We start from the raw sequence: 26,797 nt of genomic DNA on the forward strand, positions 1-26,797 counted from the left end.
ATAGGGGAAAAGTAGATGATGGCAGGGGCTCCGAGCGCTGGGTCAACCATGGTTACTCTTTTTAGGGAACCTGTCACCAGTTTTATGCTGCCCAGGCAGTATAAAACGGGTGCAGTCAGTGGGATTCTGGGACACTATGCATTAGAGCTGCAACAATAAATCAATATTATCGATAAAAATCAATCATGGAAAACGTTTACGATTTCCATCATAAATGTATCGTCATCTGATTAGTTAGAAAAAATGACAGAAATTACATAGTATGAATTCCGCTGATATGACCGGGCATTTAATAGTAATCATCGTTTAAAATTTTGGCAGCGACCCAGGAAACTAGGCCTCAGGGCAGGTCTTGGCAGCTGCTCTCTGCCCTGCTTGAGTGATGTGTCTCTTCCTATACACTCAGACCAGTTGGATGGGGAACAGCCGGCATGACCCATCCTGAGGACTAGTTGCCTGGGTCCCAGGGTCATTTTTAAACTATTATTACTCATACACAAGTGTATTAGAGTACGGTAATTCATAGTTTGTCATGAACACACTGACCACACCAATTTTATGCTGCCCCTAGTTTGGACAATGTTAAACTTGTTGCAGGTTCAATTTTAAAGGGGTATTTTTCCTGGGCAAAAACATCTTATCCCCTATCGAAAGGATAGGGGATAAGATGTCTGATCGTGGGGGGGCCTACCGCTGGGACCCCCCACGATCTCCCTGCAGCAGCCCGCATTCTATGCGTAGCTGCGTCTGAAGTTTCGGAAACCGCCGGGCTTTCGAGACGGGGATGTGACGTCACGCCACGCCCCCTCATTCATTTCTATGGGAGGGGGCGTAATGGCCGCAACGCCCCCTCCCATAGACATGAATGGAGGGGGCGTGGCGTGACATCACGTCCCCGTCTCGGAAGCCCGGCGGTTTCCGAAACTTCAGAAGCAGCTACGCATAGAATGCTAGTGCCTTGCCACGCCCATGGCCCTAACTAGTTGTTTTCTGCACAGGGTGCCTCCAGCTGTTTCAACACTACAACTCCCAGCTTGCCCTGACAGCCAATAGATGTCAGGGCAAGCTGGGAGTTGTAGTGGTGAAACAGCTGGAGGCACCCTATATAGATGAACTAAGGGCGCCCTCTCCAGCAGGCATCAGTAAAAAAAAAAAATTAAAAGCAGGGAGGGGGTTAGGGATAGATGGGTAATTGGCAGGGATAGAAAAAAAAAGGATGGTGGGAGCTACCCTTTAAAAATCTTAATCCTTCTTGTACTTATCAGCTGCTGTATTCCCCAGAGGAAGTTCTTTTTCTTTTTGAATTTCCTTTCTGTCTGACCACAGTGCTGACACCTCTGTCCATTTTAGGAACTGTCCAGAGTAGGAGCAAATCCCCATAGGAAACCTCTCCTTCTCTGGACAGTTCCTAAAATTAACAGAGGTGTCAGCAGAGAGCACTGTGGTCAGACAGAAAGGAAATTCAAAAATAAAAGAACTCTGGAACATACAGCAGCTGATAAGTACTGAAAGAATTAAGATTTTTTTTTTTTTATAGAAGTAATTTACAAATCTGTTTAACTTCCTGGCACCAGTTTATTAAAAAATGTTTTCCAGTGGAGTACCCTTTTAATCATTTAGTTTACTTTGCAGCTTGAAATATGCACAGGATACTGTACGTGTGAATAAATCGTCAATAAATATGTAAAAATCATAGTGTAAACTCTCCTGCATATCAAGTTTTTAGAAGGACAAAAGAGGTTACAGAACCGCTAAACTCTGGTTCAAGGGAAGTGGCACTATATACAGTGATCACTCAACTTACAATGGCCTCAACATACAATAGTTTCAACATACAATGGTCTCTTCTGGACCATTGTAACTTGAAACCAGACTCAACATACAATGCTACGGACAGTCCAGATCTGTGAAACGTGTCACAACTGGAGGAACTGACCAATCAGAATTGGCATTTTACTGGTAAATCGCCTCTATTACTGAAGTACATGCACTGACTGGCTGTCTGGTAGCGCCCCCTACACTACAGGGTGGAACTACAAGTTCTGTACTACTCCTTACCTGTGCCAGGGTTAGCTGCTCCTTTGGACACCAGGTAAGGGTGGCTCCATTTGGGACACTGTGTGTACTGTATAGGACCCTGAAGAAGCTCCAGTCCTCTACATAAACCATTGTTTCCCAACCAGGTTGCCTCCAGCTGTTGCAAAACTACAACTCCCAGCATGCCCGGACAGCCAACGGCTGTCCGGGCATGCTGGGAGTTGTAGTTTTGCAACATCTGGAGGCACCCTGGTTGGGAAACACTGACATAGACAGTGATTTACATCTTCCAGCAGATCTTTCTTACTTTTATATGTAAGGATTTGCTTTATCTATATTAGTTATCTACTTCTTTTTCTTTATTCCTCACTTTTTCCTATTTTTGGATGACATTATGGGGCTTCAGAACCAATTACCAGGTTTCCATAGAGTTATGGTCTCAACATACAATGGTTTCAACATACAATGGTCGTCCTGGAACCAATTAATATTGTAACTTGAGGGACCACTGTATTGCCTGCTTGGTAAAACCTTTTTTTATCCTATAGTTGGCCTTATTTGAAAAATAAATAATAATCACAGGGGATTTGTTAAATATAGTGGGTAAACTGGTGGAATGAGAGGTCAACAGATTCTCTCGATGTGCCAAGAAGCCATCTAAACCAACCGGTTGTTAGACGCAGTAACTGAGGTTTACATGTCTGTAATTATATTCACTGCCACTATATAATATTGTAGAATACTATACAGAGAGTAACAATAAAAATATAGGCGTAATAGAGGCAGTATACATTCTCTTATTAACATTGTATTAACTTGACTATGAAGTTATTATACACGTGTTACCTATGGAATAGAACTGACCGGACAGTAGTAAAGCTATGTCACATTGACAGCCAGGCTTCTGTGTACTTTCTTGGACTCATCTGCATGGTTATTTATAGATGCCCTGCTCAAACGTCAACTGAGCAAAGTGGGTTATTTCTGATGCAGAGAAACCAGAAACTACCCTTCAGTGTTCTGTGCATTTTCTTATCCTAGAGAGCAAGAGGATTATGGATGGGATCTACGTGTTACATATTGCAGAGAGGTATTAGCAAGGTCAAGTGCCCAAACCCACCTACTGACACAGTGCTGCCCAATTTCATTCTATCATGGCTCCTTATGTACTGTGAAATAGTTTTATATATTCATGAATTCTATCTCTAGATATCATGTAACTTCTCCACCCAGCCTCACACAAGGGAACATGTCTGCTCTATTGTTATATCAGCTGATGAGCCATCAATCAATAGCTATAGTCAATGAGGCTCCTCTGCTGTTCTCATCTACATTATTAATTAAGCCCCAGTTATCCCAGCATTGACATCTGTGTGGATGGTAACGTTCAGATAGATGCAAAAGAACCTGCAAAACATGACTACTCCAAGAGCTATCAGTAAACCCCCCCATGGCCTAAGTATGTTCTAATATGGATACAGTGTAGTATACCCCTGCGTTCATTTCATACAATATGTGTTTTTTCAGGTGTATCTAAGCAATTATGTGGTGAGGGGGGCTGCTGGGTCAGTGCTGGGGTAATTGGTCTGCTCCTGCACAGACTCCCTAAGCTCTCCTTTTAATGATTGGGCAAAATGCTGATAAAACTCTCTGCCTGATCATAGAAGAGACTGTGTGGCTGAGATTGTTGAGAGTGGCTTAAAGGGGTACTCCCGTGGAAAACTTTTTTTTTTATTTATTTTTTTTATCAACTGGTGCCAGAAAGTTAAACAGATTTGTAAATTACTTCTATTAAAAAATCTTAATCCTTCCAGTACTTTTTAGGGGCTATATACTACAGAGGAAATGCCTTTCTTTTTTGGATTTCTCTGATGTCACGACCACAGTGCTCTCTGCTGACCTCTGCTGTCCATTTTTGGAACTGTCCGGAGCAGGAGCAAACATATGCTGCTCTGGACAGTTCCTATTTGCTTATCATAGTACTCCTTTAAGGACTTGGAAACGGGGGCGTATGGATACGCCCTATGTCCTTAAGGGGTTAATGGGGTACTCCCGTGGAAAACTTTTTTTTTTTTTTAAAGGAGTACTATGATAAGCAAATAAATATCACCATAGAATAGGGTTCGTAAATACCTTTAAATAGAGGTGGTGATCTCCAGGATCGGTCCAGCGGTTCTCCAGCTACAGCCCCCGGTAATTTTGCATACTTCCGGGTACTGTACGTCTGAAACTGACGTCATAATTGACGTTACCCATCATTCCTAGCGCATATGATTTCGGTCACAATCCCTCCCTCAGTCTTTCTCCCCACCCCTAATATTATTCTTCACTGCCTCGTATTTGACTCCCCCTGTCTCTAGCCACCACCCAGAGCCACTACGCCATCTCCTCCCCCCCCCCTACATCCTCCAATCAAGCTGAGATCGCGCTGCATATTGGCGTAGGTTGCTTTGTGAATATAACAGATAGTTACGGCGGCGTAACTATCTGTTATATTACTGGTGGAATAAGATCACATGTCCGGTCCTTGTATGCTGGCAAATGCGCATGCGCGCGACTCGCCGGATGATAGGAGGGAGGTTAGAGAGGCGTTTACTCAGCCCAGCGAATGCCAGCTGAGTAAGCGAACAGCGTTTTGAATATTCAACTTGGGGCGTGACATGGACGCACTGTCTGGGGAGGGCTGACAGAGGGGAGGAACGGAGAAACGATGACGTTTCGTTGCAGACATGGCCGCTGACGCGCACATACTGATGAACGACAGTCATAATGCTGTGAGGGAGGCTGCACTTCCGGATTCGCTGTAAAACAACGATGCGTACACAGAAGGCAATGGAGGTAATTGGGAGTATTATTTAACTTTGTAAATCAGAGCTAATGGCGTTAAAAAGATTTAGTTTAGAGTACTCCTTTAAGGACCGAGGGCGTATGGATACGCCCTGAGCATTTCCGGCCCCCGCCGCTAGCCGGAGGGGAGCCGGGGCCGGATGCCTGCTGAAATCGTTCAGCAGGCATCCCGGCATATCGCCCAGGGGGGTCATTATGTCCCCCCATGTCGGCGATTGCCGCAGATCGGTGGACAATTCAGTCCAGCGATCTGCGGCGGATTCCGGGTCAATCGGGTCTCCAGTGACCCGATGACCTGGAATTACTGGCTGATCGGGGCCGTCAGAGACTGCCCCGAACAGCCAGAGCCAGCAGGGGTGAGGTGGCACTGGTGCCACCTCACAATCGCCCTGATTCGTCGGCCGGATTACCGGCCGACCAATCAGGGCGCCTGCTGCGGGTATCACTCCCGCAACCCGCTCTGCCCCTCTTCCGGAGGGCGGGTGCGGGCAGAAGACCCCGGGTGCTGGGGACCCCGATCCCCGGCGTCCCTGTTGGGATCGGGGCCCCAGGAGCGACGGCGGCGGCGAGGGACTGACCTGTGCGGCAGCATCGTGGAGCAGCAGCAGGAGGTGAGTGACAGCCTCCTGCTGTTGCTTAGCAACAGCTCCCAGCATGCAAAAAGGGTATGCTGGGAGCTGTAGTTATGCAACAGCAGGAGGCAGACCGCCACAACTCCCAGCATGCCCTTATGAGCATGCTGGGACTTGTAGTTTTGCAACAGCTGGAGGCACATTCTTTCTATGGAAAAGTGTACCTTCAGCTGTTGTATAACTATAAGTTGTAGTGGTGCATCTGGTGGTTGCATAACTACAACTCCCAGCATGCCTGTTGGCTGTCGGTGACTGCTGAGAGTTGTAGTTTTGCAACAGCTGAAGGCACACTGAGTTAAGTAGCAAACCAGTGTGTCTCCAGCTGTTGCATAACTACAATCCCCAGCCAATGTAGTATGCCTCCGGCTGTTGCATAACTACAAGACCCAGCATGCCCTTCCACTGTCCATACATGCTGGGGGTTGTAGCTTTTGCAACAGCTGAAGGCACACTGGTTGCAAAACACTGAGTTTGTTACCAAACTCGGTGTTTCACAACCTGTGTGTCTCCAGCTGTTGCAAAACTACAACTCCCAGCATGCACTGCAAAATAAAATAAAAAGTAAAAAACACTACATATACACATACCCCTACACAGCCCCCCTCCCCAATAAAATTGAAAAACGTCTGGTACGCCACTGTTTCCAGAACGGAGCCTCCAGCTGTTGCAAAACAACTACTCCCAGTATTGCCAGATAGCCATTGACTGTCTAGGCATGCTGGGAGTTTTACAACAGCTGGAGGCCCCCTGTTTGGGAATCACTGGCGTAGAATACCCCTATGTCCACCCCTATTCAAGTCCCTAATTTAGGCCTCAAATGCGCATGGCGCTCTCACTTTGGAGCCCTGTCGTATTTCAAGGCAACAGTTTAGGGTCACATATGGGGTATCGCCGTACTCGGGAGAAATTGGGCTTCAAATTTTGGGGGGTATTTTCTGCTATTACCCTTTTTAAAAATGTAAAATTTTTGGGAAAACAAGCATTTTAGGTAAAAAAAATAAAAAATTTTTTACATATACAAAAGTCATGAAACACCTGTGGGGTATAAAGGTTCCCCTTGTTATGTTCCCCGAGGGGTCTAGTTTCCAAAATGGTATGCCATGTGTTTTTTTTTTGCTGTTCTGGCACCATAGGGGCTTCCTAAATGCGGCATGCCCCCAGAGCAAAATTTGCTTTCAAAAAGCCAAATGTGACTCCTTCTCTTCTGAGACCTGTAGTGCGCCAGCAGAGCAATTTTCACCCCCATATGGGGTGTTTTCTGAATCGGGAGAAATTGGGTTTCAAATTTTGGGGGGTATTTTCTGCTATTACCCTTTTTAAAAATGTAAAATTTTTGGGAAACCAAGCATTTTAGGTAAAATTTTTTTATTTTTTTTACATATGCAAAAGTCGTGAAACACCTGTGGGGTATTAAGGTTCACTTTACCCCTTGCTACGTTCCCTGAGGGGTCTAGTTTCCAAAATGGTATGCCATGTGTTTTTTTTTTTTTTTTTGCTGTCCTGGCACCATAGGGGCTTCCTAAAGGTGACATGCCCCCCAAAAACCATTTGTCGCTCCTTCCCTTCTGAGCCCTCTACTGCGCCCGCCGAACAATTAACATAGACATATGAGGTATGTGCTTACTCGAGAAAAATTGGGTTTCAAATACAAGTAAAAATTTTCTCCTTTTTACCCCTTGCAAAAATTCAAAAATTGGGTCTACAAGAACATGCGAGTGTAAAAAATGAAGATTTTGAATTTTCTCCTTCACTTTGCTGCTATTCCTGTGAAACACCTAAAGGGTTAATACACTTACTGAATGTCGTTTTGAATACTTTGGGGGGTGTAGTTTTTATAATGGCATCATTTATGGGGTATTTCTAATATGAAGACCCTTCGAATCCACTTCAAACCTGAACTGGTCCATGAAAAATAGCGAGTTTGAAAATTTTGTGAAAAATTTCAAAATTGCTGCTGAACTTTGAAGCCCTCTGGTGTCTTCCAAAAGTAAAAACTCATAAATTTTATGATGCAAACATAAAGTAGACATATTGTATATGTGAACCCAAAAAAAATTTATTTTGAATATCCATTTTCCTTACAAGCAGAGAGCTTCATTTTTTTCATCAAATCTGGGGATTTTTCACCAAGAAAGGATGCAAGTTACCATAAAATTTACCACTAAGTTAAAGTAGAATATGTCACGAAAAAACCGATCAGAATGATAACTAAAAGCATTCCAGAGTTATTAATGTTTAAAGTGACAGTGGTCAGATGTTCAAAAAATGCTCTGGTCCGTAAGGTGAAAAAGGGCTAGGTCCTTAAGGGGTTAAAGCGTACCTGTCATAGTGGGGAAAAAAAGTGATATGTTACTCAGTACCTAATCCTGATCATGTACATATCATTTTTATATGTCTTGGACCTATAAATCCTTAACAAATAGCATTTATATCTTGCTCACTTGCTTTGTTATCTTGCCTTGTGGAGGGGGCAAGTCAGTCTGGGAGCAGCCTGGCAGTCTGCAAATCACTGCACAGTAGTTTTTATGCATACGTTCTCTATCTATTCCTAGTAAAGTTGGATGCTAATCAACATAGCTGTCACTTAGAGCTGGGCGGTATGACCAAAAATGTGTATCACAGTATTTTTTTTAATTATCGCGGTATCACGGTATTTAACGGTATTTGGGGGAGGGGGGCTTGTTAAAGTGTCAGAACATCATGGTTTCCCGAACCAGTGTGCCTTCAGCTGTAGCAAAACTATAACTCCCAGCATGCCTGGACAGCCTGCGGATGTCTGGGCATGCTGGGAGTTATAGTTTTGCAACAGCTGGAGGCACACTGGTTCGGGAAACAGCATTGTACTGTATCCTCCCCCGCTGCTGTCTATCACAGCTCTGCACTACAGGGGATGAGGAGTCAGGGCAGCAAAAATCTCTCCATTCACCCCATCCTGCCCTTCTTTCCATTCACCCCCCCTGCACCCATTAACTCCCCTACACCCATTAACCCCATCCTGTCCCTCATTCCATTAACCCCCCCTGCTTCCATTACCCCCCTGCACCCATTAACCCCCCTGATCCTTTCATTTATCCTATCCTGCCCCTTATTCCATTACCCACTCTGCTTCCATTAACCCCCCCCTCCTCCTCACCTGTGCGCTGATGCGGCTGCTGGGAAGTGCCCCTGTCATCAGTGCAGTAACGTGGGCGCTTCCCGCCCAGACACAGGATCCTCTCTGGCGGAAGCGTTCAGCGCAGGATGCTGACGCTTCCGCCAGGAGGGAATTTGACATTTTCATCTAGCGCCACGGCCACTTTAGATCAGTGAGCAGCAGCGGCGCAGCTCACGTACGTTGTGTGAGGGGGCCCGCTGCTCTTTCAAAGATCAGTGGGCCCCCTCACAGGCGGTCTGTCCACCCCTGAAGCGCTCGCTCCCCTCGGTCCTGTGGCGTGAACTAGGGGCCTCAGGAGCGGGCACCGGAACTAGAAGAAATGCGGCGCAAGGCTCTGCCTTACGCCGCAGGACCAAGGGGAGCAGGCGCTTGTTATGAATACTGGCGAAGAGAAAGGAGAGGTGGACTGGAGCAGGGAGCCGGCTCGGGGCTCCGGGAAACATCTGAGCCAGGGGATGCAGTTTCTGTGCTTTCCCCTGGCTCTGATTGCAGAGAGGAGCCGGCCTGAAACTGCAGGGGGAGCGGGGATGAGGAGTCTCATTCTGCTTTTCCCTGACAGAGCGGGGCCGTGGGCTCTGTAATTCATTCATGGGTGGAAGGAGGGGCCCCACCGGTATAGCGGTATGGGGCAAAATTCATACAGTCGGAGAAAAAAAAAAAACGGTATGCGGTATGAACAGGTATACCGCCCAGCCCTACTGTCACTATGTCTGTTATTATAGGAGTTGTAGTTTAGCAACATCTGAATGCAGCAGTGGTGCAGTGGTGATCTCCTATACTGGATACCAACATGCTTTACGGCCGGTATTTAGTATGCTGCAGAATACAAAGTAGTCTGTCTGCATAAAGATAGATGACCCCTATTGGCGCTATTTTCACTTTTTTTTTTTTTTTTAAATTGACATGCTTTTAAATGTATACTGTATTTATTGGGGTATAACAAGCACTGGTCTATAACATGCATCCTTTTTTTCCTAAGGAAATTAGGGTAAAAAGTTTTTTTCTTTCTGGCCCCGCAGAAGCCGATGCGGTTCAATGATTTAAAGTGGACGCTTTAAATCATGTAACTGCAGCGGCTTCTGCGGGGCCACAGCCTTGTCACCGCCTGTTCCCTATGCCCTCCCCATCCCCGGCTTTCATATTTACCTGTCGGCATGCTCCTGTGCTGTCGCTGCATGCTCACGAGTGACTGTTCGTGTCATAGCAAACCTCTCCTGCTTTTGAACAGTTCCTGACATGGACAGAGGTGTCAGCAGAGAGCATTGTGGTAAGACAGTAAAGAAATATAAAAAGAAAAGAGCATACAATAGCTGATAAGTACTGGAAGGATTAATATTTTTTAATAGAAGTAATTTACAAATCTGTGTAACGTTCTGCCACCAGTTGATTTGAAAAAAATTGTTTTCCACCAGAGTTAAAAGGAGTACTCTTGGAAACGTGCTGGTGCTAAAGAAACTTGACAGACAATCACTGGCCAACAGTTTGTCTAAAACCATGTAAGGGTCTTTGGTTGCATTTCTTCATTAAAGGGGTACTCCGCCCCTGGCATCTTATCCCCTATCCAAAGGATAGGGGATAAGATGTTAGATCGCCGCGGTCCCGCTGCTGGGGACCCCGGGGATCACCGCTGCGGCACCCCGCTATCATTACTGCGCAGAGCGAGTTCGCTCTGTGTGTAATGACGGGCGATACAGGGGGCGGAGCAGCGTGACGTCATGGCTCCGCCCCTCATGACATCACGTCCCGTCCCCTTAATGCAAGTCTATGACAGGGGGCGTGACGACCGCCACGCCCCCTCCCATAGACTTGTATTGACGGGGCGGGCCATGACATCACGATGGGCGGAGCCGTGAAGTAACGATGCTCCGGCCCCTGTATTGCCCGTCATTACGTGCAGAGCGATCTTGCTCTGCGCAGTAATGATAGCGTGGTGCCGCAGCAGGGATCCCCGGGGTCCCCAGCAGCGGGACCCCGGCGATCTGACATCTTATCCCCTATCCTTTGGATAGGGAATAAGATGTCTAGAGGCGGAGTACCCCTTTAAGGGTGCATTCACACCTGGCGTATACGCAGTGTATTTCATTGTGCGCAAAATTTGCGGCAGCAGCGGGAAATACGCTGCGTATTTCTCTATCACTAGACACACAGGGCTTTCCAGCGGCAGCCCTATGTGTGCAGTGAGTTTTGGAGGCGGAGCCGCGTGTCACAGTCATGCCGGCACACGGCCTCGCCTCTAAAACTCACTACAAGCATAGGGCTGCCGCCGAAAAGCCCTGTGTGTATAGTGAGCGAGGAATACGCAGGGTGTTTCCCGCTGCCGCCGCAAATATGAACGCCAGGTGGGAAAGCACCCTTAAGCAAATGGGTAAATCATCCCAAATCCCTAGAAGATAATTCAGAGGAACATGGAGTGCTGCGTAATACACTTTCTTACCACAAAAAGGAAATGGGATTTCTTAATAAATCTATATTATAGTGTATAGCTGCCATATCTACAGCTCCAATTGCCTATACTTGGAACAGGAATTATGCCATGTCAGTTTTTCAGTCCTGCAGTTCTTTGGGTCTTATGGGGGGACATTTATTAAGGTATTTAGAGCCTTTTTTTTTTTTTGCTTACTCCGGGCACACAAATAGTTGCACGTCCGCCTAAGCACTTTTGTGTGCGACTTTTGTGGGTAAGCAAAGAGTTACAAACAGCCTTACCTAAGAAAATTTCAGTTTTTACTTTGCAGTGGTCACAAATTTATGCTCTGCAAAAGTTACATGTATGCAAACCCCTTACAAAAAGTCGCAAGTCTGCTCCAGGTCTGACCTTGAGTACAAAACTCCCGTACTGAGCAAATTTTAAAAGTCGCAAAAAAGTCTCAGGTGCAAATTTTTTGTTTTTGCTTATTTATCAACCCACTTTGTTAGTATGATAAATATGTAGCACATAAGCAAAACTAAAGGAAAAAAAATGCCTACAGAACTTGCTTACCAAAGACAACCATGATAAATGTCCCCCATGGAGTCTACTCCCTGCCACTGTTTTCCCCACATTGCTGCTTCACATGGCGGTGCACCAGTCACTTTATGGGCCTTAACGTGTGTCTTTGTGGATCCTTCTCCCTGCTAGATACCTACCTTGCATCGGTTGCTCCAACCACCCACAGCTGTGAGCAGGCAGCTGGCTTATTATCATTTTTATGCTTTTTTTTTTCTTATTTTTTCTAAGGTCTGTTCATTTATTGTGTAACTGCAGAGTAGTACACTTTATTTCATACAGGCTACCTTTATCTTCTATTGCTTAGAGCAGTGTTTATTATTTTATTGTCCACAGGTGGTGGGATCATTTTACTCAGTTGGCTAATCCTCCAAGATCTCAGTGGACTTGTCACAGTTCTTCAAGTTTCCATTAGCCTTCCCTCTCTTTCACGCGAGCTTATACAGTATGTCAGTAATGTAAATCTATAATATGGTGGGGTTACAGATGAAATAACATCACTATTCAATCAGTATTACATCCATATTTCTATACAGTAAGTGTGCTGTCTTATAGGCATTTATACTGATAGAGGGAAATGCAAATAAAATACCAATGCAGCATCAAATACAGATGCATTTGTGTTTTAATCCCTCTCCATGGACTTCAGGTGCTGTATTTTATGCAGCCATGTGAATAGTCCCATGGATTAAAGGGGTATTCCAGGCCAAAACTTTTTTTTATATATCAACTGGCACTGGAAAGTTAAACAGATTTGTAAATTACTTCGATTAAAAAATCTTAATCCTTGCAATAGTTATTAGCTTCTGAAGTTGAGTTGTTGTTTTCTGTCTAACTGCTCTCTGATGACTCACGTCCCAGGAGCTGTGCAGTTCCTATGGGGATATTCTCCCAGCATGCACAGCTCCCGGGACGTGACATCATCATTGAGCAGTTAGACAGAAAACTTCAGAAGCTAATAACTATTGAAAGGATTAAGATTTTTTAATAGAAGTAATTTACAAATCTGTTTAACTTTCCGGAGCCAGTTGATATATATAAAAAAGTTTTTGCCTGGAATACCCCTTTAACATTAGCTTCATATGCTTTTTGCAAAAAAAACTAATGTAATATGGACACAAACTACCCTTGTGTAAAACCAGCCAGTCTCTTATAGCTGTTCTGTAGGCAGCCTGTCCTCCTGCCTTGACTGTGTTGATATCTCCTCAGCTGCCCTGTCCCAGCAATGGCTCCAAATTACAGTCTCTTAGATCCTAACAAAAAAGAAAGAATATATAAATTTGGTATTGATCCAGAAAATAACATTATACTGGTATTTTACTGCATTGTGAATGGTGTAACTATGCCCCCTCTAAATAATTTGTAAGATGTAATTAGTAAAGTATATGAACACCAAAAGGGTGCAACTAAAAAGTACAACTCTCGCCCACAAAAACAAAAAAAAAAAACCTCCCAAAACAGATGAAAAATAAAAATGTATAGCTCTCCTTATTCTTCTTTATTTTTTTTAATTGCCGCGGTCTTGGAATAATAATATTTTGTCAACAAACCGTATAAGCATTTTATTTAAATACTGTATTTACCAGAATATCACTAGTTAAAGGGAAGAAAAAGATGACAACAGTTGGTACATGCATGATGGTTATGTTTATTAACTGGTGCCCTCCCTTAAAACAAATGTTTTCACAAGAAAGGGAATGTGTCATCAGAAAGTGATCTACTGTTTAACCCATTAGTGACCAGGCCAGCGCAGGCTTTATTGCTTAAACAGTTTTCATCATTTTTTTTTCATTGTCACTTGCTGTTTGGGCAATAAGACCCACATCGATTTGGTCACTAAGGGGTTAAACAGTATATCACTTTCTGTTGGCACATTCCCTTTTTATTTTATGGGTAGGCACAATAAATAGAACAATCATGTGTGCATTGGAACGGTTGTCCTCTTTTTCTTCCCTTTAACTAGTGATGGTACTTTTAGATACATAATTCAAGACATAATAGTTTTTATTAAGTAAATTGTTCATCAGGAAAGTCCTTAGTTGACCTGAAGCCTTTCAGTAAGGGCTCTTGTGGCACCGACACTGTTTGTAGATTAAACTGCCCTAAAAGGGATTATTGCTTATATGGCAGAATAATAAGATTTGTTCTGTAATCTGTGATTTTACGCTGTCTGCAGACTCCCAAACTGTTACATCCCTCATAGTATCGGTATAGATGCTGTCTATAAGTTATTGCAGCCCCTTTCTCTTTTTTTTTATTTTGCATGGGAATATTGGTAAATGATAATAGAATATTTATATCTTCTAAGTCACATTTGTTTTTTGATTTTCTGTAGGAAGCTTTGCAGCGGATCATCACAACACTTGCTAATAAAAATGATGAAATTCAGAATTTTATTGACACAGTGAATCTTGTACTGAAAGGTGTACAGGTAAGTGTCAAATCAAAGAACTCCAGTAATATACACTTACGCAGATCCATGATGTGGCTTTAAAGCACACCTACCATGAGAGAGGTTCACATTAAGCAGTCCGAAAAAAAGTTAACCAAATGTTTACTAAGAGCACCCAATTTACAGTTTGTTGGAATGGGGTTTAGAGCATGCTACATAAAGAGAGAGAATGAATCCATGCCCATTGGTGGTTGTGTTCTAATTATACTGCGGAGAGTGTCCACCATCTAAATGAATTGGAAAGCAGGCTGGTGCATTTAGAACAACATTCTTTTGGTCATTAGGCATTTTTTATTATCCCTGTAGGTAGGGCTGGGCGGTATGACCAAATATGTGTATCACGGTATTTTTTTAACTTACGGCGGTTCCACGGTATATAACGGTATTTTCACCCCCCCCTCATGTGACCCACGCGCGGTGTTCGGTGATCCCCCCCCCCCAATCATGTTACCTGCCAGCGCTGTTCTGCTCCCCCCAATTAATGATCAGCCCTGTGGGGTACTACTCACAGATGTCACCTTCAAGCACTGCCCTCCTCCTCTTTGTTGGGGGCCGCTGGCGCTGGAACTCACTGTACGCCAGTGGTCTCCAACCTGCGGCCCTCCAGTTGTTGCAAAACTAAAACTCCCAGCATGCCCGGACACCCAATGGCTGTCCGGGCACACTGGGAGTTGTAGTTTTGCAACGGCTGGAGGTCTGCAGGTTGGAGACCACTGCTGTATGCTGTATCACTATGCCCGGGCTGCAAAAGATACAGAAATAAACTTTAACTTACCTACGTCGGCCACACGCTGTTCCTTGGGACTGGAACGTTGAACAGCCGTCAGCCTATCACCGGCCGCAGCGATGTCCCGCCCTGGCCAGTGATGGGCTGAGCGCACTGTCATGTAAGAAGCCAGCCAGAGCTCCTTACATGACAGTGGGCTCAGCCTATCACTGGCCAGGGCGGGACATCGCTCCGGTCGGTGATAGGTCCGACGTTCCTGTCCCCATCGTGTGGCCGACATAGGTGAGTGACAGATTATTTTCTGTATCTTTTGCAGCCCGGGCATAGGGATACAGCGTACAGCAGTGGTCTCAAACTTGAGGACCTCCAGCTGTGGCAAAACTAAAACTCCCAGCATGCTGGGAGTTGTAGTTTTGCAACATCTGGAGGTCTGCAGGTTGGAGACCACTGGCGTACAGTATAGAGTTCCAGCGCCCGGTGGCCCCCAACAAAGAGGAGGAGGGCAGTGCTTGACATCTGTGAGTAGTACCCCGCTGGGCTGATCATTAATTGGGGGGGGGGGGGGGGCAGAACAGTGCTGGCGGGTAACATAGAATTAGTTCCCCGATGTGGGGACAGCGCTGCGCTGGGCTGATAATACATTCCCGAGGGGCCAAACCAGTATTGCGGTATGGGGGAAAATTCATATCGTGCAGCCAAAAAAATTCGGTATTCGGTATGAACCGGTATACCGCCCAGCCCTACCTGTAGGATACCTAGGATCATTCAAAAAGGATGGTGCAAAAATATAGCCTAGGTAGTTATAACCGAGAGAACATGACACTAATTTATTAAACTGAAAATACATATTATCTATCCAAGTTTTATCTATAGACTACAAATGTTTAAAAAGTTTGACACTGGTGACACCGCAGATGTCTAGGTGGTAGTCACTGTTTAGATGCCTGCCAGCATATACTCAGATATGGGCACGTTCAGATATGGCTGGGGGCACTGAATCCTAGATGTAACCCTACAAAAAAAAGTTGCAGGGTGTTTGATCTGGTGATCATTGAAGCAAGTGCAACATTGTTAGAGTTTTATTTAGTTATTGGTAAACAGTCAAATGGAAATGTAGAGGTGCACCATTTTGCTAATAGAGGAAGATCTGCCAAACATAGTCTGTTTGTGGCATTAACCAGATCTTTAACATGTCCAAGTAGGAGTGGCTATTGACAGTGTATTTGGTAAAACAAAGGGACCTTGCACTTGCTCATTGCACAGAATGCATTTATTTTGTTTGAGTCCAATATGTACTCTTTAAGGCTAGGATTCCACTGAGGTTTTTGTATTGCGTTTTTTATAGGGTATAAAAAAAAATGGCAGAAAAAACGCATGAAAAAAATTTTCCCTGCATTTTGGCGTTTTTTTTCAGGCGTTTTTACCTTTTGTGTGGAAATTGTATTTTTGGCCCCTTTGGCAGTTTCCCTGCAGGCATTTTTTTTATTTATTTTTTTTTGGGGTACGAAAAAAATATATATAATGCAGTTGGTATGAAAAAAATTGTAGGGAATGAAATTTAGAACTAAATTTTTATTCATTTTCAGTCAGGAAAGAATTTATGTGAGCGGGCAGGGACATAAAACTATAAGTGACAATATTAAAAATGGATAAAGGGGCCATTTAATTGCAAAAATATATATTTTTTTTTATTATTTTGTAAAATGTATTAATAATGTATTTTAATAATGTGTGTTATAAAGTTTGTTTTATTTTTACTACTTTATTCTCTCTATTAGATACTCTCTATTTAGGTGCTTCTACTCCTCCCAGCATGGAACAAACTGTTCCATGCTAGGAGCTGAAGTACCTGCACTAAGGACAGATTGCCCTGGGTGTCACTCCTGAGATGTGGAGCGGCACTCTGTAGCTCTCCGCATCTCAGCTATGAACACCGGGCCAGCCAGTGATGTGAATTGAAATTCACACCACTGATTCATATTTGCCGCTCAGAGTAGTGATTGGCCAGATGGTGCCAGCCAATCACCGCTCTGAGCGGCAAATATGAATCAGTGCTGTGAATTTCTATTTACATCACTGGCCGGAGTACAGATCAGAGATGCTGAGCGCTGCAGAGAGCCGCTCTGCATTTCATGAATATAAAGGATGATTTCAACGGGTGTCGGGTTTGACACCTGCTGCGATCTGTCTCTTACTGCAGGTACTACTATGTACCAGTGGTTTGATGTCACCATCTTACGTCACTCTATGGAAGCACATTTCAGATTTGGTTCTTGAAAATAAACCTGTGCTGTGATGGACAACTAAGCCAGTTTTGCTTTGATTTTCAGTCACTAGCCATTTACCACTGATGTTTTTTAAAGGGGTACTTTGTTGATCTTAACTCATAGCCCATCCTTTTCCTCTCATCAACCTAATAAATTGTCTAAATAAATAAATAAATTGTCATTCATTAGCTATATAGAGCAGTTTCCCTTCTTTGCTTGTCACTTACGTGCATGAAGTGAGGGAATTACATAATCCAGCCATCTATTCTCTCTGTCTAAATCCCTCTCTGAAAGCAGCCCCACCCTCCTGAGAGACACAGGCCACGTGGTTTCTGCCCAGCACTAATGAGTCATGCTCTCTTTAGTGCTGAGAACTGGGAGGTGTGTGCAGCCTCAGCTAATCAGACACTGAATCTCTCTCTGCCCGTTTGAGCACGAGGGTGGGGGCTCACAAAGCAGAGCTGCAATGATTGCTGGGAGATGTAGGCAAGGTGAGAGAAGGATGACAAAGAATATCAAGCAGCCAGAGAAGACAACAGAGAGGCCACAGGAGCCACGCATAGCAGGCAGAATGATTTACAGGGAACATATCCAGGTAGTGTGGTGGCTTTAGAACATACAGTGTGTGTATGTGTATATATATATATATATATATATATATATATATATATATATATATATATATACTTCCTTGGAGTAACCCTTTAACTACAGTCCTTTATTCTGCACCATCCTTGTTGAATCACCTTGTATTTATAGATGCTGACTGGGAATGAGCCAGTGGTGAGCAGGGCTTGTAAAGCATCCCAAACTTTAACAATATCAGTGGCTATTTTTTACAAGTTATAACTAGTGCAAACAGCAGCCAGAATAAAAGTAGTTTAGTTACCTTTTAATTATTTTTCAGAGGCCTTTTAATAAATGAAAAAAGCTATCTGATTGGTTGCGATGGGGAACCTCTCCACTTTTCCTCTGCCTAGGTTTTGAGACATTTTCTCCTTTAGTCTAGTCAGTGTAACGTGAAGTCTATTTACGCCTATTTCTGGTGATTTGCAGGTTCTAGGTTCCAGTAGCTAGAGCAGTGCCAAATTCTCCCTCTTGCATATTGAAATTTTTTTTTATATTTCCCTGCCAGATTACTTTTTGTACATCCCACATTAATTTGTAGGAGCCATATTGGAAATAAACAGGCAAAAGGCATCCGGCAGTCATTTGTATGGTGGTGGCTAATTGGTTAATATAATCATTGAAAAACAATATAAATGTGTGTGTGTTAATACACATATAATATATAGTTTAAAATAGGAAAGGAGAGTGTGCTACCACAATGCTATGCTATGTGCAATATGTACTGGACCCCAAATTATATCTTTTTAGTCTTAAAGGCCTTAGTAAAAGTAATTTGTAAAAAAGCAATTAGTGATCTTTGTTTTCTTTTAAGACTAACTCTACCAAAGTGCTGTCAGACTTGGATGAAGAGTTTGATAGCCTTTACTCCATGCTAGATGAGATGAAGGAGAGCATGACAAACAGTATAAAGCAAGAACAGGCCCACAAAACCCAGGAGTTACAGGTAAGTGTGCACATTGGGTGAAAGCTTATTTACTAACTGTTCGGCTTTGTTCACATTTTGTTCACATTTTTATATGCTTTAGGAAAGTTTTTTTATTGAACATATCCATAGGGCCTCATGCACCAAGGTATTTGGCATATGCCAGGCCAGTATGCATTATTGTTCAAATTTTTGTGCTTCATAGAGTACCATAGCAGACTATTCTGTTTGATTCAGAGGAATACATTAAATAAACTTATACTAAGAAGTATGTTTTACAATGGGAGCCAAAGGGTAAAATATACTGTTTAAAGGGAACCAATCATCAGATTTTACCCTATTTAATGCTTGGCAAAGCATTATATAGGGTAAAATTGTTGTCCTCACCATCCCCGGGGGACGCTCCTGCCCCCAGGGATGGTGAAGATATGAAGTTATAAACTAGTCACCGCCGCCGCCGTAAGTAGTCACCTGGGCGGGGAGCTCTTCTCATCTACTCCCGTTCTTCGGCCAGGAGCGACGCCCCCTCCGCTTGATTGATGGGCCGCGTCATCTTTCCACTCACTGAACAGACGGAGCAGAGCGATGACGCGGCCCATCAATCAAGCAGAGGGGGCGTCGCTGCCGGCCAAAGAACGGGAGTTGGTGAGAAGAGCTCCCCGCCCAGGTGACTACTTAAGGCGGCGGCGGTGACTAGTTTATAACTTCATATCTTCACCATCCCTGGGGGCAGTAGCATCCCCCGGGAATGGTGAAAATAAAGAGTTTACCCTATATAACGCTTTGCCAAGCGTTATATAGGGTAAAATCTGATGATTGGTTCCCTTTAAGCCTTTTTTATCAGTGGTGTTTGTCAGGAAATACTTCCAATGTATACCTGAGATAACAGGAAATGTGATCAGAGCCTTCGGCTAACACATAGGCAGAATGGTTAAATTTTTTATGGAGGTGCAGTCACAGCTTTTTTTGTATAATGCTGGAACAGTTGGAGGGGCCAGTCGAGTATCAGCAACGTGCCTGAAGGAGGCGGGGAGGAGGCGTGCCGCTGCTACTCGGCTAGCTACTCCAACTGTATGACCCTCACTGTGGGGAAACCCAGCAGTATGTATTCAATTTCCCTGCAGCAGCACCACCACAAGAGAAATGAAGTATTATTACACAGCATCCATTCAAGTCATGTATTACAGGACAGGTCCTCTGAAGCACAAGATGCTTCTTGTAACCGCTGTCCTATTCACAATTTCCTAGTAATACTGACCGAGAGGATTGCTGGTAAGATTAATTGATTCACAAGTCCCCCCAGCCAGGGCTTTATGTGAAACATCCAAAAGAGAAGCAACCTTCAAACAGGTAAGAATAAAACCAGTGCACACATCAAAAGAAGAGACCTCTCGCTTCAAATCTATAGGTCATAAAGCAGTCCTAATGTCCTAGGAGGTAGTTGGGAGAGAACTGCTGTGAAAAGTCCAATATGAAATGGATCCACCAAACTGAGGATGGGGATAGAATGAGGGAAAATAACCCTGATGAACCCTATATTTGAGTAGTGTAAGCTACTCCTACTCGCACAGAGAACAAGCGGGGTACCTGCCTAAGAAGGGCAATCCTTTGTACAAACCCTGCATAGGCAGAATCATCGGGAAATCGGTATAAAAATAGGGTAAGAATAGGTAGCAGATAAATGTTAAACTGAATATGTATGAATAAACTAATAGTCAAATGCTAACCAAACCTCCAACACTTATTATATTAAAGAAAACATAAGCTGCAAGGGATAAATGCAATAGTAGTATAGAAAGATAGATCATGCTGCAGTGGCAGGAGGAGATCAGGTATGCTGAACATTTAAAGGGGTATTCCAGGAAGGAAAAAACTTTTTTTTATTTTTTTATATCAATTGGCTCCAGAAAGTTAAACAGATTTGTAAATTACTTCTATTAACAAATCTTAATTCTTCCAGTAATTATCAGCTGCTGAAGTTGAGTTGTTATTTTCTGTCTGAGAACAGTGTTCTCTGCTGACAGCTCTGGTTGTCTCAGGAACTGTCTAGAGTAGGAGCAAATCCCTATAGCAAACCTCTAATGCGTCGGACAGTTCCTGAGACAAGCTGAGGTGTCAGCAGAGAGCACTGTTGTCAGAAAGAAAAGAACTCAACTTCAGCAGCTGAAAACTACTGGAAGGATTACGATTTTTTAAATAGAAGTAATTTACAAATCTTAACAACAAAAGAGGAAAAGAGTCTCAGCTCACCTGGGGCGTGCACGGCTACCTCCAACCAAAGCAGAAAAAAGTAGAAAAAGGCCAGCACGGCTGAATGAAATATTCAAAACTTTATTCACGAATCCTCGTTAAAAACCTTCATGGTGGCAGAAAGACACGGACATATACAAAAGTAGAAAAATTGCACATGGAAAAACAGTCCCAAACAAGGCTGATGCGTTTCAGGTTGCTATACCCTTACTCATAGCTATAAGTAAGGGTATAGCAACCTGAAACGCGTCAGCCTTGTTTGGGACTGTTTTTCCATGTGCAATTTTTCTACTTTTGTATATGTCCGTGTCTTTCTGCCACCATGAAGGTTTTTAACAAGGATTCGTGAATAAAGTTTTGAATATTTCATTCAGCCGTGCTGGCCTTTTTCTACTTTTTTCTAATTTACAAATCTGTTTAATCTGTTTAAAAATTAAAAAATATTTTTTTTTGTTTTTGTGGAATACCACTTTAAGTCACAATGGGCAAAACTGAGAGATCTAAATACAGTGGCAGTAATAGCCATATGCTATATGTATGAGGTTTAGTTTGACTATTAGTCATTTGACTATTAATTTACAACTACTTGTAATATTCAGTTTCACATTTTTCTGCTACTATTCTAACCCCATTTTCTTATCTTTTCCCCTGAGAAACATGTATGGACACACTTAGTTTGGAGTGTTTCCCAGCAGGAGTTGTCATTCTTAGTGTGGGTTCCCCCAATTGGTTCCCTGTTTGCGGAGGGCTAGCCTACACTACTCACATAGGGCTCATTAGGGGGATTTTTCCCTCATCCTTACATCATTCTCAGTTTGCTGGATCATTTTTCTTTTGGACTTCTCTCTGATAGGATATCTGGACCACTTCATGACCAATGGATGTGAGGTGAGAGGTCTTAATTTGATTTGTCCATTGGTTTCATTCTCATCTGTTTGGGGGAACTTGGTCTCTTTTTGGCTCTACTGGGCAATTTCATTTCGTATTTGGGGGATTATTTTTGCTATTTGGATTAAAAGTTACCTTTGAAAACATGCATGCCCCACTTTTTATTTCACTGTAAAATGGATCTGGTTTTTGTGTGAAATGATGTTTAGAATATGTGCACTATGTAGACAGGAACTTGTGTGAATGATCATACAGCAGGGTGCAATATGTTGATGCTATGTGAAAAAAGACAAATTCTGTTTGTACAGACATTGGAGGGAGACAGTGTCTGAGCATTTAATAAGTAATGTAGCAGATATAAGTGTTAGCGTCTGGTCTTTTCAATCATGTAATGTCGTTCAAAGCTCACACTTCCATTGCCCTCTTATAACTCCATTCTGTTCTAGAATCAGCTGTCCCAATGTACAAATGCCCTGGAAAGCTCAGAAGAGCTATTAGAATTTGCTTCACGGAGTATGGACATAAAGGAGCCTGAGGAGTTTTCCAAGGTACAGAAATGTGACTTTGAAGAGAAACCTTAAAGACATCTTTCTTCATACACTCTTTACTCATACACTTAGATGATGCTACTCAGAGGAGCATGAACAGCCTCATATACCAGTACTTCATGTAGATGCACTATATCTAATGAAATTACTTTACTGCTGATGTGGATATTTAGATGTTTCCATGTGTAAGCTAATTCACTCTTATACGTTAAGCTGTTTTTCAGCCTACTGGCAGTAAGTGTCCTTGCTTCCAACACTATAAGGGCATATTGCAGATGTCCTGGCAACTGGTTTCCTTTAGGTTTGGCTAATGCACAATGTCACCTTGATACAGTGATATACAGTCATGGCCGTAATTATTGGTACCCCTGAAATTTTTCAAGAAAATGAAGTATATCTCACAGAAAAGTATTGCAGTAACACGTGTTTTGCTATACACATGTTTATTCCCTTTGTGTGTATAGGAACTAAGCCAAAAAAGGAGGGAAAAAAGCAAATTAGACATAATGTCACTCCAAACTCCAAAAATGAGCTGGACAAAATTATTGCCACCCTTAACTTAATATTTGGTTGCACACCCTTTGGAAAAAAGAACTGAAATCAGTCACTTCCTATAAACATCAATAAGCTTCTTACACCTCTCAGCCGGAATGTTGGACCACTCTTCCTTTGCAAACTGCTCCAGGTCTCTCTTATTGGAACGTTGCCTTTTTCAAACAGCAATTTTAAGAACTCTCCACAGGTGTTCAATGGGATTTAGATCGGGACTCATTCCTGGCCACTTCAGAACTCTTCAGTGCCTTATTTTCATCCATTTCTTCCTGCTGGAAGACCCAAGATCTCGGAATGCAAACCCAGCTTTCTGACACTGGGCTGTACAGTGCTACCCAAAATCCATTGGTAATCTTCAGATTTCATGATGCCTTTAACACATTCACGACACCCAGTGCCAGAGGCAGCAGAACAACCCTAAAACATCATTGAACCTCCATCATATTTCACTGTAGGCACTGTGTTCTTTTCTTTGTAGGCCTCATTCCATTTTTGGTAAACAGAATGATGGGCTTTACCAAAAACCTCTATCTTGGTCTCATCTCTCCACAAGAAGGTTTTCCCTAAAGGATTTAGGCTTACTCAAGTTCATTTTGGCAAAATGTAGTCTTGCTTTTTATGTCTCTGTGTCAGAAGTGGGGTCCTCCTGGGTCTCCTGTCATAGCGTTTCATTTCATTTAAATGTCGATGGATAGTTCGCACTGACACTGATCCTCCCTGAGCCTGCAGGACAGCTTGAATATCTTTGGAACTTGTCTGGGGCTGCTTATCCACCATCCGGACTATCCTTCGTTTACACCCTTCATCAATTTTTTTCTTCCATCCACTCCCAGGGAGATTAGCTACATTGCCATGGGTTGCAAACTTCTTGATAGTTGCGCATTATGGACAAAGGCAAATCTAGATCTCGGAGATGGACTTGTAACCTTTAGATTGTTGATATTTTTCCACAATTCTGGTTCTCAAGTCCTCAGACAGTTCTCTTCTCCTCTTTTTGTTGTCCATACTTAGTGTGGCACACACAGACACACAACGCAAAGACTAAGTGAACTTCTCTCCTTTTTATCCTTTTTATGTTTTCAGACGTGATTTTTATATTGCCCACACCTGTTACTTGCCCCAGGTGAGTTTAAAGAAGCATCACATGCTTGAAACAATCTTATTTTTCCACAATTTTGAAAGGGTGCCAATAATTTTGTCCAGCCCATTTTTGGAGTTTGGTGTGACATTATGTCCAATTTGCTTTTTTTCCTCCCTTCTTTGGTTTAGTTCTAATACACACTAAGGTAATAAACGTGTATAGCAAAACATGTTACTGCAATCCTTTTCTGTGAGAAATACTTCAGAAAAATTTCAGGGGTGCCAATATTTACTGCCATGACTGTACTACCTCTGTAGAAATATTTCTGAAATACCTAATTGTTTAGACCAGTAAACTTTTCATTCATTGTCATATGCCGCATAACTTTTGAGATTGACAGAATAGCCTTTTCTTACGCTCACTGTGCTGTTTTAAAATTTTTATTTCTTTTCTGTTCCATCTTTTTATAAAAATTTAAGGGGGAATCTAGGTACAGAGCTGCAGACCCTGGCACCTAGGTGCTAGGAGATAAAACTTACAGTACCTTATATATTAACTGTGCAATCTGTAGAAGCAGCATTTGTCTTGCTCAGCATCTTCTCAAGTGCATTTCTAGACCAATATTTTTTCTTGTCATGAAAAAAATGGAAAATTAGAAGAAAAAAAAAACACAAAAAATTCCTAAACAATATGTTTAACATATAAACTTGATTTAAACAATAGGTTATTTCCCGCCTGGCTTTCTCTGTAAAAATTGAAAACGTTGACATGTGACAAATATGTTGTATTATAGTGGAAAACACTTTTTCATAGTTTGTATTAGAAACTTTATTTAGAGGCACAATATAATTTTGATCTGAAACCATGCTGGCTGTTAAAAATCCTACAGATAAACAGTTAAGTGCACAATGAATAGCTTAGTAGGTGGCATTGGGAAGCATTGGAGCGTACGGATGACATCACTGATCAAACACAAGCACTAGAGACGTGAGAAGAATTGTTCTTGTCACATTTACTCAGTCATTGAAAGTAGGCAAATATAAAGAAACACGTTTTGTCATAATGTCCCGATACATCACTTCATTCTTTATTGATATTTTGAAAAATATCTAGACAGTTTTAACTTAATTTAAAATGGGGGAGATTTATTAAAACCTGTGCAGAGGAAAAACTGACCAGTAGCCCATAGCAACCAGAATCAGGAGTCCATCAATTTCAACATAATACCCTATTGTGACCCTATTGTGTTGATCCAGAGAAAGGCAACCCCCAACAGGCATGAGGCTAATGCCAATAGCCCATAACAGACTGTAATCCGCCCATACTATTAATTACCTTGGTCGCCCTCCTCTGCACCTGCTCCAGTACAGCCATGTTCTTTTATATGAAGGTGCCCAAAATTGGACCCAATAATTCATGTGTGATCTGACTAGTAATTTATACATAGGAAAAACATGTTCTTGACACAAGCCTCTATGTCTCTCTTGATTACTTTTTTAGCCTTGGCAGCCACTGCCTGGTACTGGTTACTAAAGTTGCACTGACTTCCATCAGTAACCCAAAGTCCTTTTTCGATAGTAGTTTTACCAAATGTTTTACTATTTAACACATAATTGTTAAATAATTTTTTATCTTTTTTTTATGTCCGAAGTGTATAGCCTTACATTTATCCATATTAAATTTAATTTGCCATGTCTGTGCCAAGCCTCCAGCTTCTCAGATCCCTCTGTAATATTATAATGTCCTTCTCTGTGATGGTCACCTTATCCAGTTTGGTTTCATCTGCAAATATAGAAATTCTACTTTGTAATCCCTCTAAAAGGTCATTAATAAACATATTGAAAAGAAGTGGACCCAGTACTGACCCTTGTGGTACCCCACTAGTAACTGTCACCCAACCAGAGTAAGTTCCATTGATACCCACCCTATCACTGTGCCTGTTGCTAATCCATTCACATATAGCATCCCCTAGTTCCAGCATCCTCATTTTATGTACTAACTTTTGTGCGGCATGGTATCAGATGTTTTAGAAAAGTCCAGATATACAACATCCACAGCTTCACCCCCTTCCAATATATAATTGACCTCCTCATGAAATCTGATCAGATTAGTCTGCCCTGGTTAGTACTGTGTTAGATGGTTATTTTCATTAAGATATTCCAGAATAGCATCTCTCAGAAAACACTCAAAAATCTTACCCATAACAGATGTTACAGGTCTATAGTTCTCAGAATCCCCTTTGGACCCCTTTTTGACTCATTTTTGAATATTAGCACACAATTTGCTAAGCACCAATCCCTGTCTTTATAGAATCTTTAAAAATAAGAAATAATGATTTTTAGCACAGTACTTAATTCCTGCAAAATTCTGGAATAAATGCAAACGGAGCCCAGCACCACACTACCTGTTGGGTTAAACAGGTGAGATTTGCTGGAGAATTTACATTATCCCTTCTCACGTCATCTGACATTGGATTTTCCTGTGTAAATACAGTAAAGAAGGCATTTAGTAGAAGGCTTTTTGTCATCCTCCTCCACTATTACACCCATATTTTTTCTAAGGGACATACATTTTCGGTTTGAAGTTTCTTATTTATGTAGGTGAAGAATATTTTTGGGTTCTTTTTACTTTATATGGCAATCATTCTGTTTCGATTTTTGCTAATCTTATTTGTTTCTTGCAGAATTTATTACTTTCCTTATATTTATATATATTTTTTTAAATGTCTCCCCACTACCATCTTGTTTCAGTAGTCTGAATGATTTCTACGTCAGTAAGGTCCTCTCTTATTTGGGGAAAATTGGCCTTCATGAAGCTAAATGTT

At 42.4% G+C, this 26,797-nt stretch overlaps 1 protein-coding gene across 4 annotated transcripts in view; it reads left to right on the forward strand.

Annotated features, from left to right (window-relative positions):
* FSD1L (fibronectin type III and SPRY domain containing 1 like) overlaps window positions 1-26,797 on the forward strand; it is a 71,162-nt gene that overhangs the window by 18,461 nt on the left and 25,904 nt on the right. For all 4 annotated transcript variants that reach the window (XM_056520262.1, XM_056520255.1, XM_056520267.1 and 1 more), the window contains exons 2-4: window positions 13,992-14,087; window positions 18,544-18,675; window positions 22,239-22,340. In XM_056520262.1, coding sequence (XP_056376237.1) covers window positions 13,992-14,087; window positions 18,544-18,675; window positions 22,239-22,340 — 330 coding nt within the window. The remainder of the gene's footprint in view (window positions 1-13,991; window positions 14,088-18,543; window positions 18,676-22,238; window positions 22,341-26,797) is intronic.

Source organism: Hyla sarda, chromosome 1, assembly GCF_029499605.1.
Source record: "Hyla sarda isolate aHylSar1 chromosome 1, aHylSar1.hap1, whole genome shotgun sequence".
NCBI classification, from domain to species: domain Eukaryota; kingdom Metazoa; phylum Chordata; class Amphibia; order Anura; family Hylidae; genus Hyla; species Hyla sarda.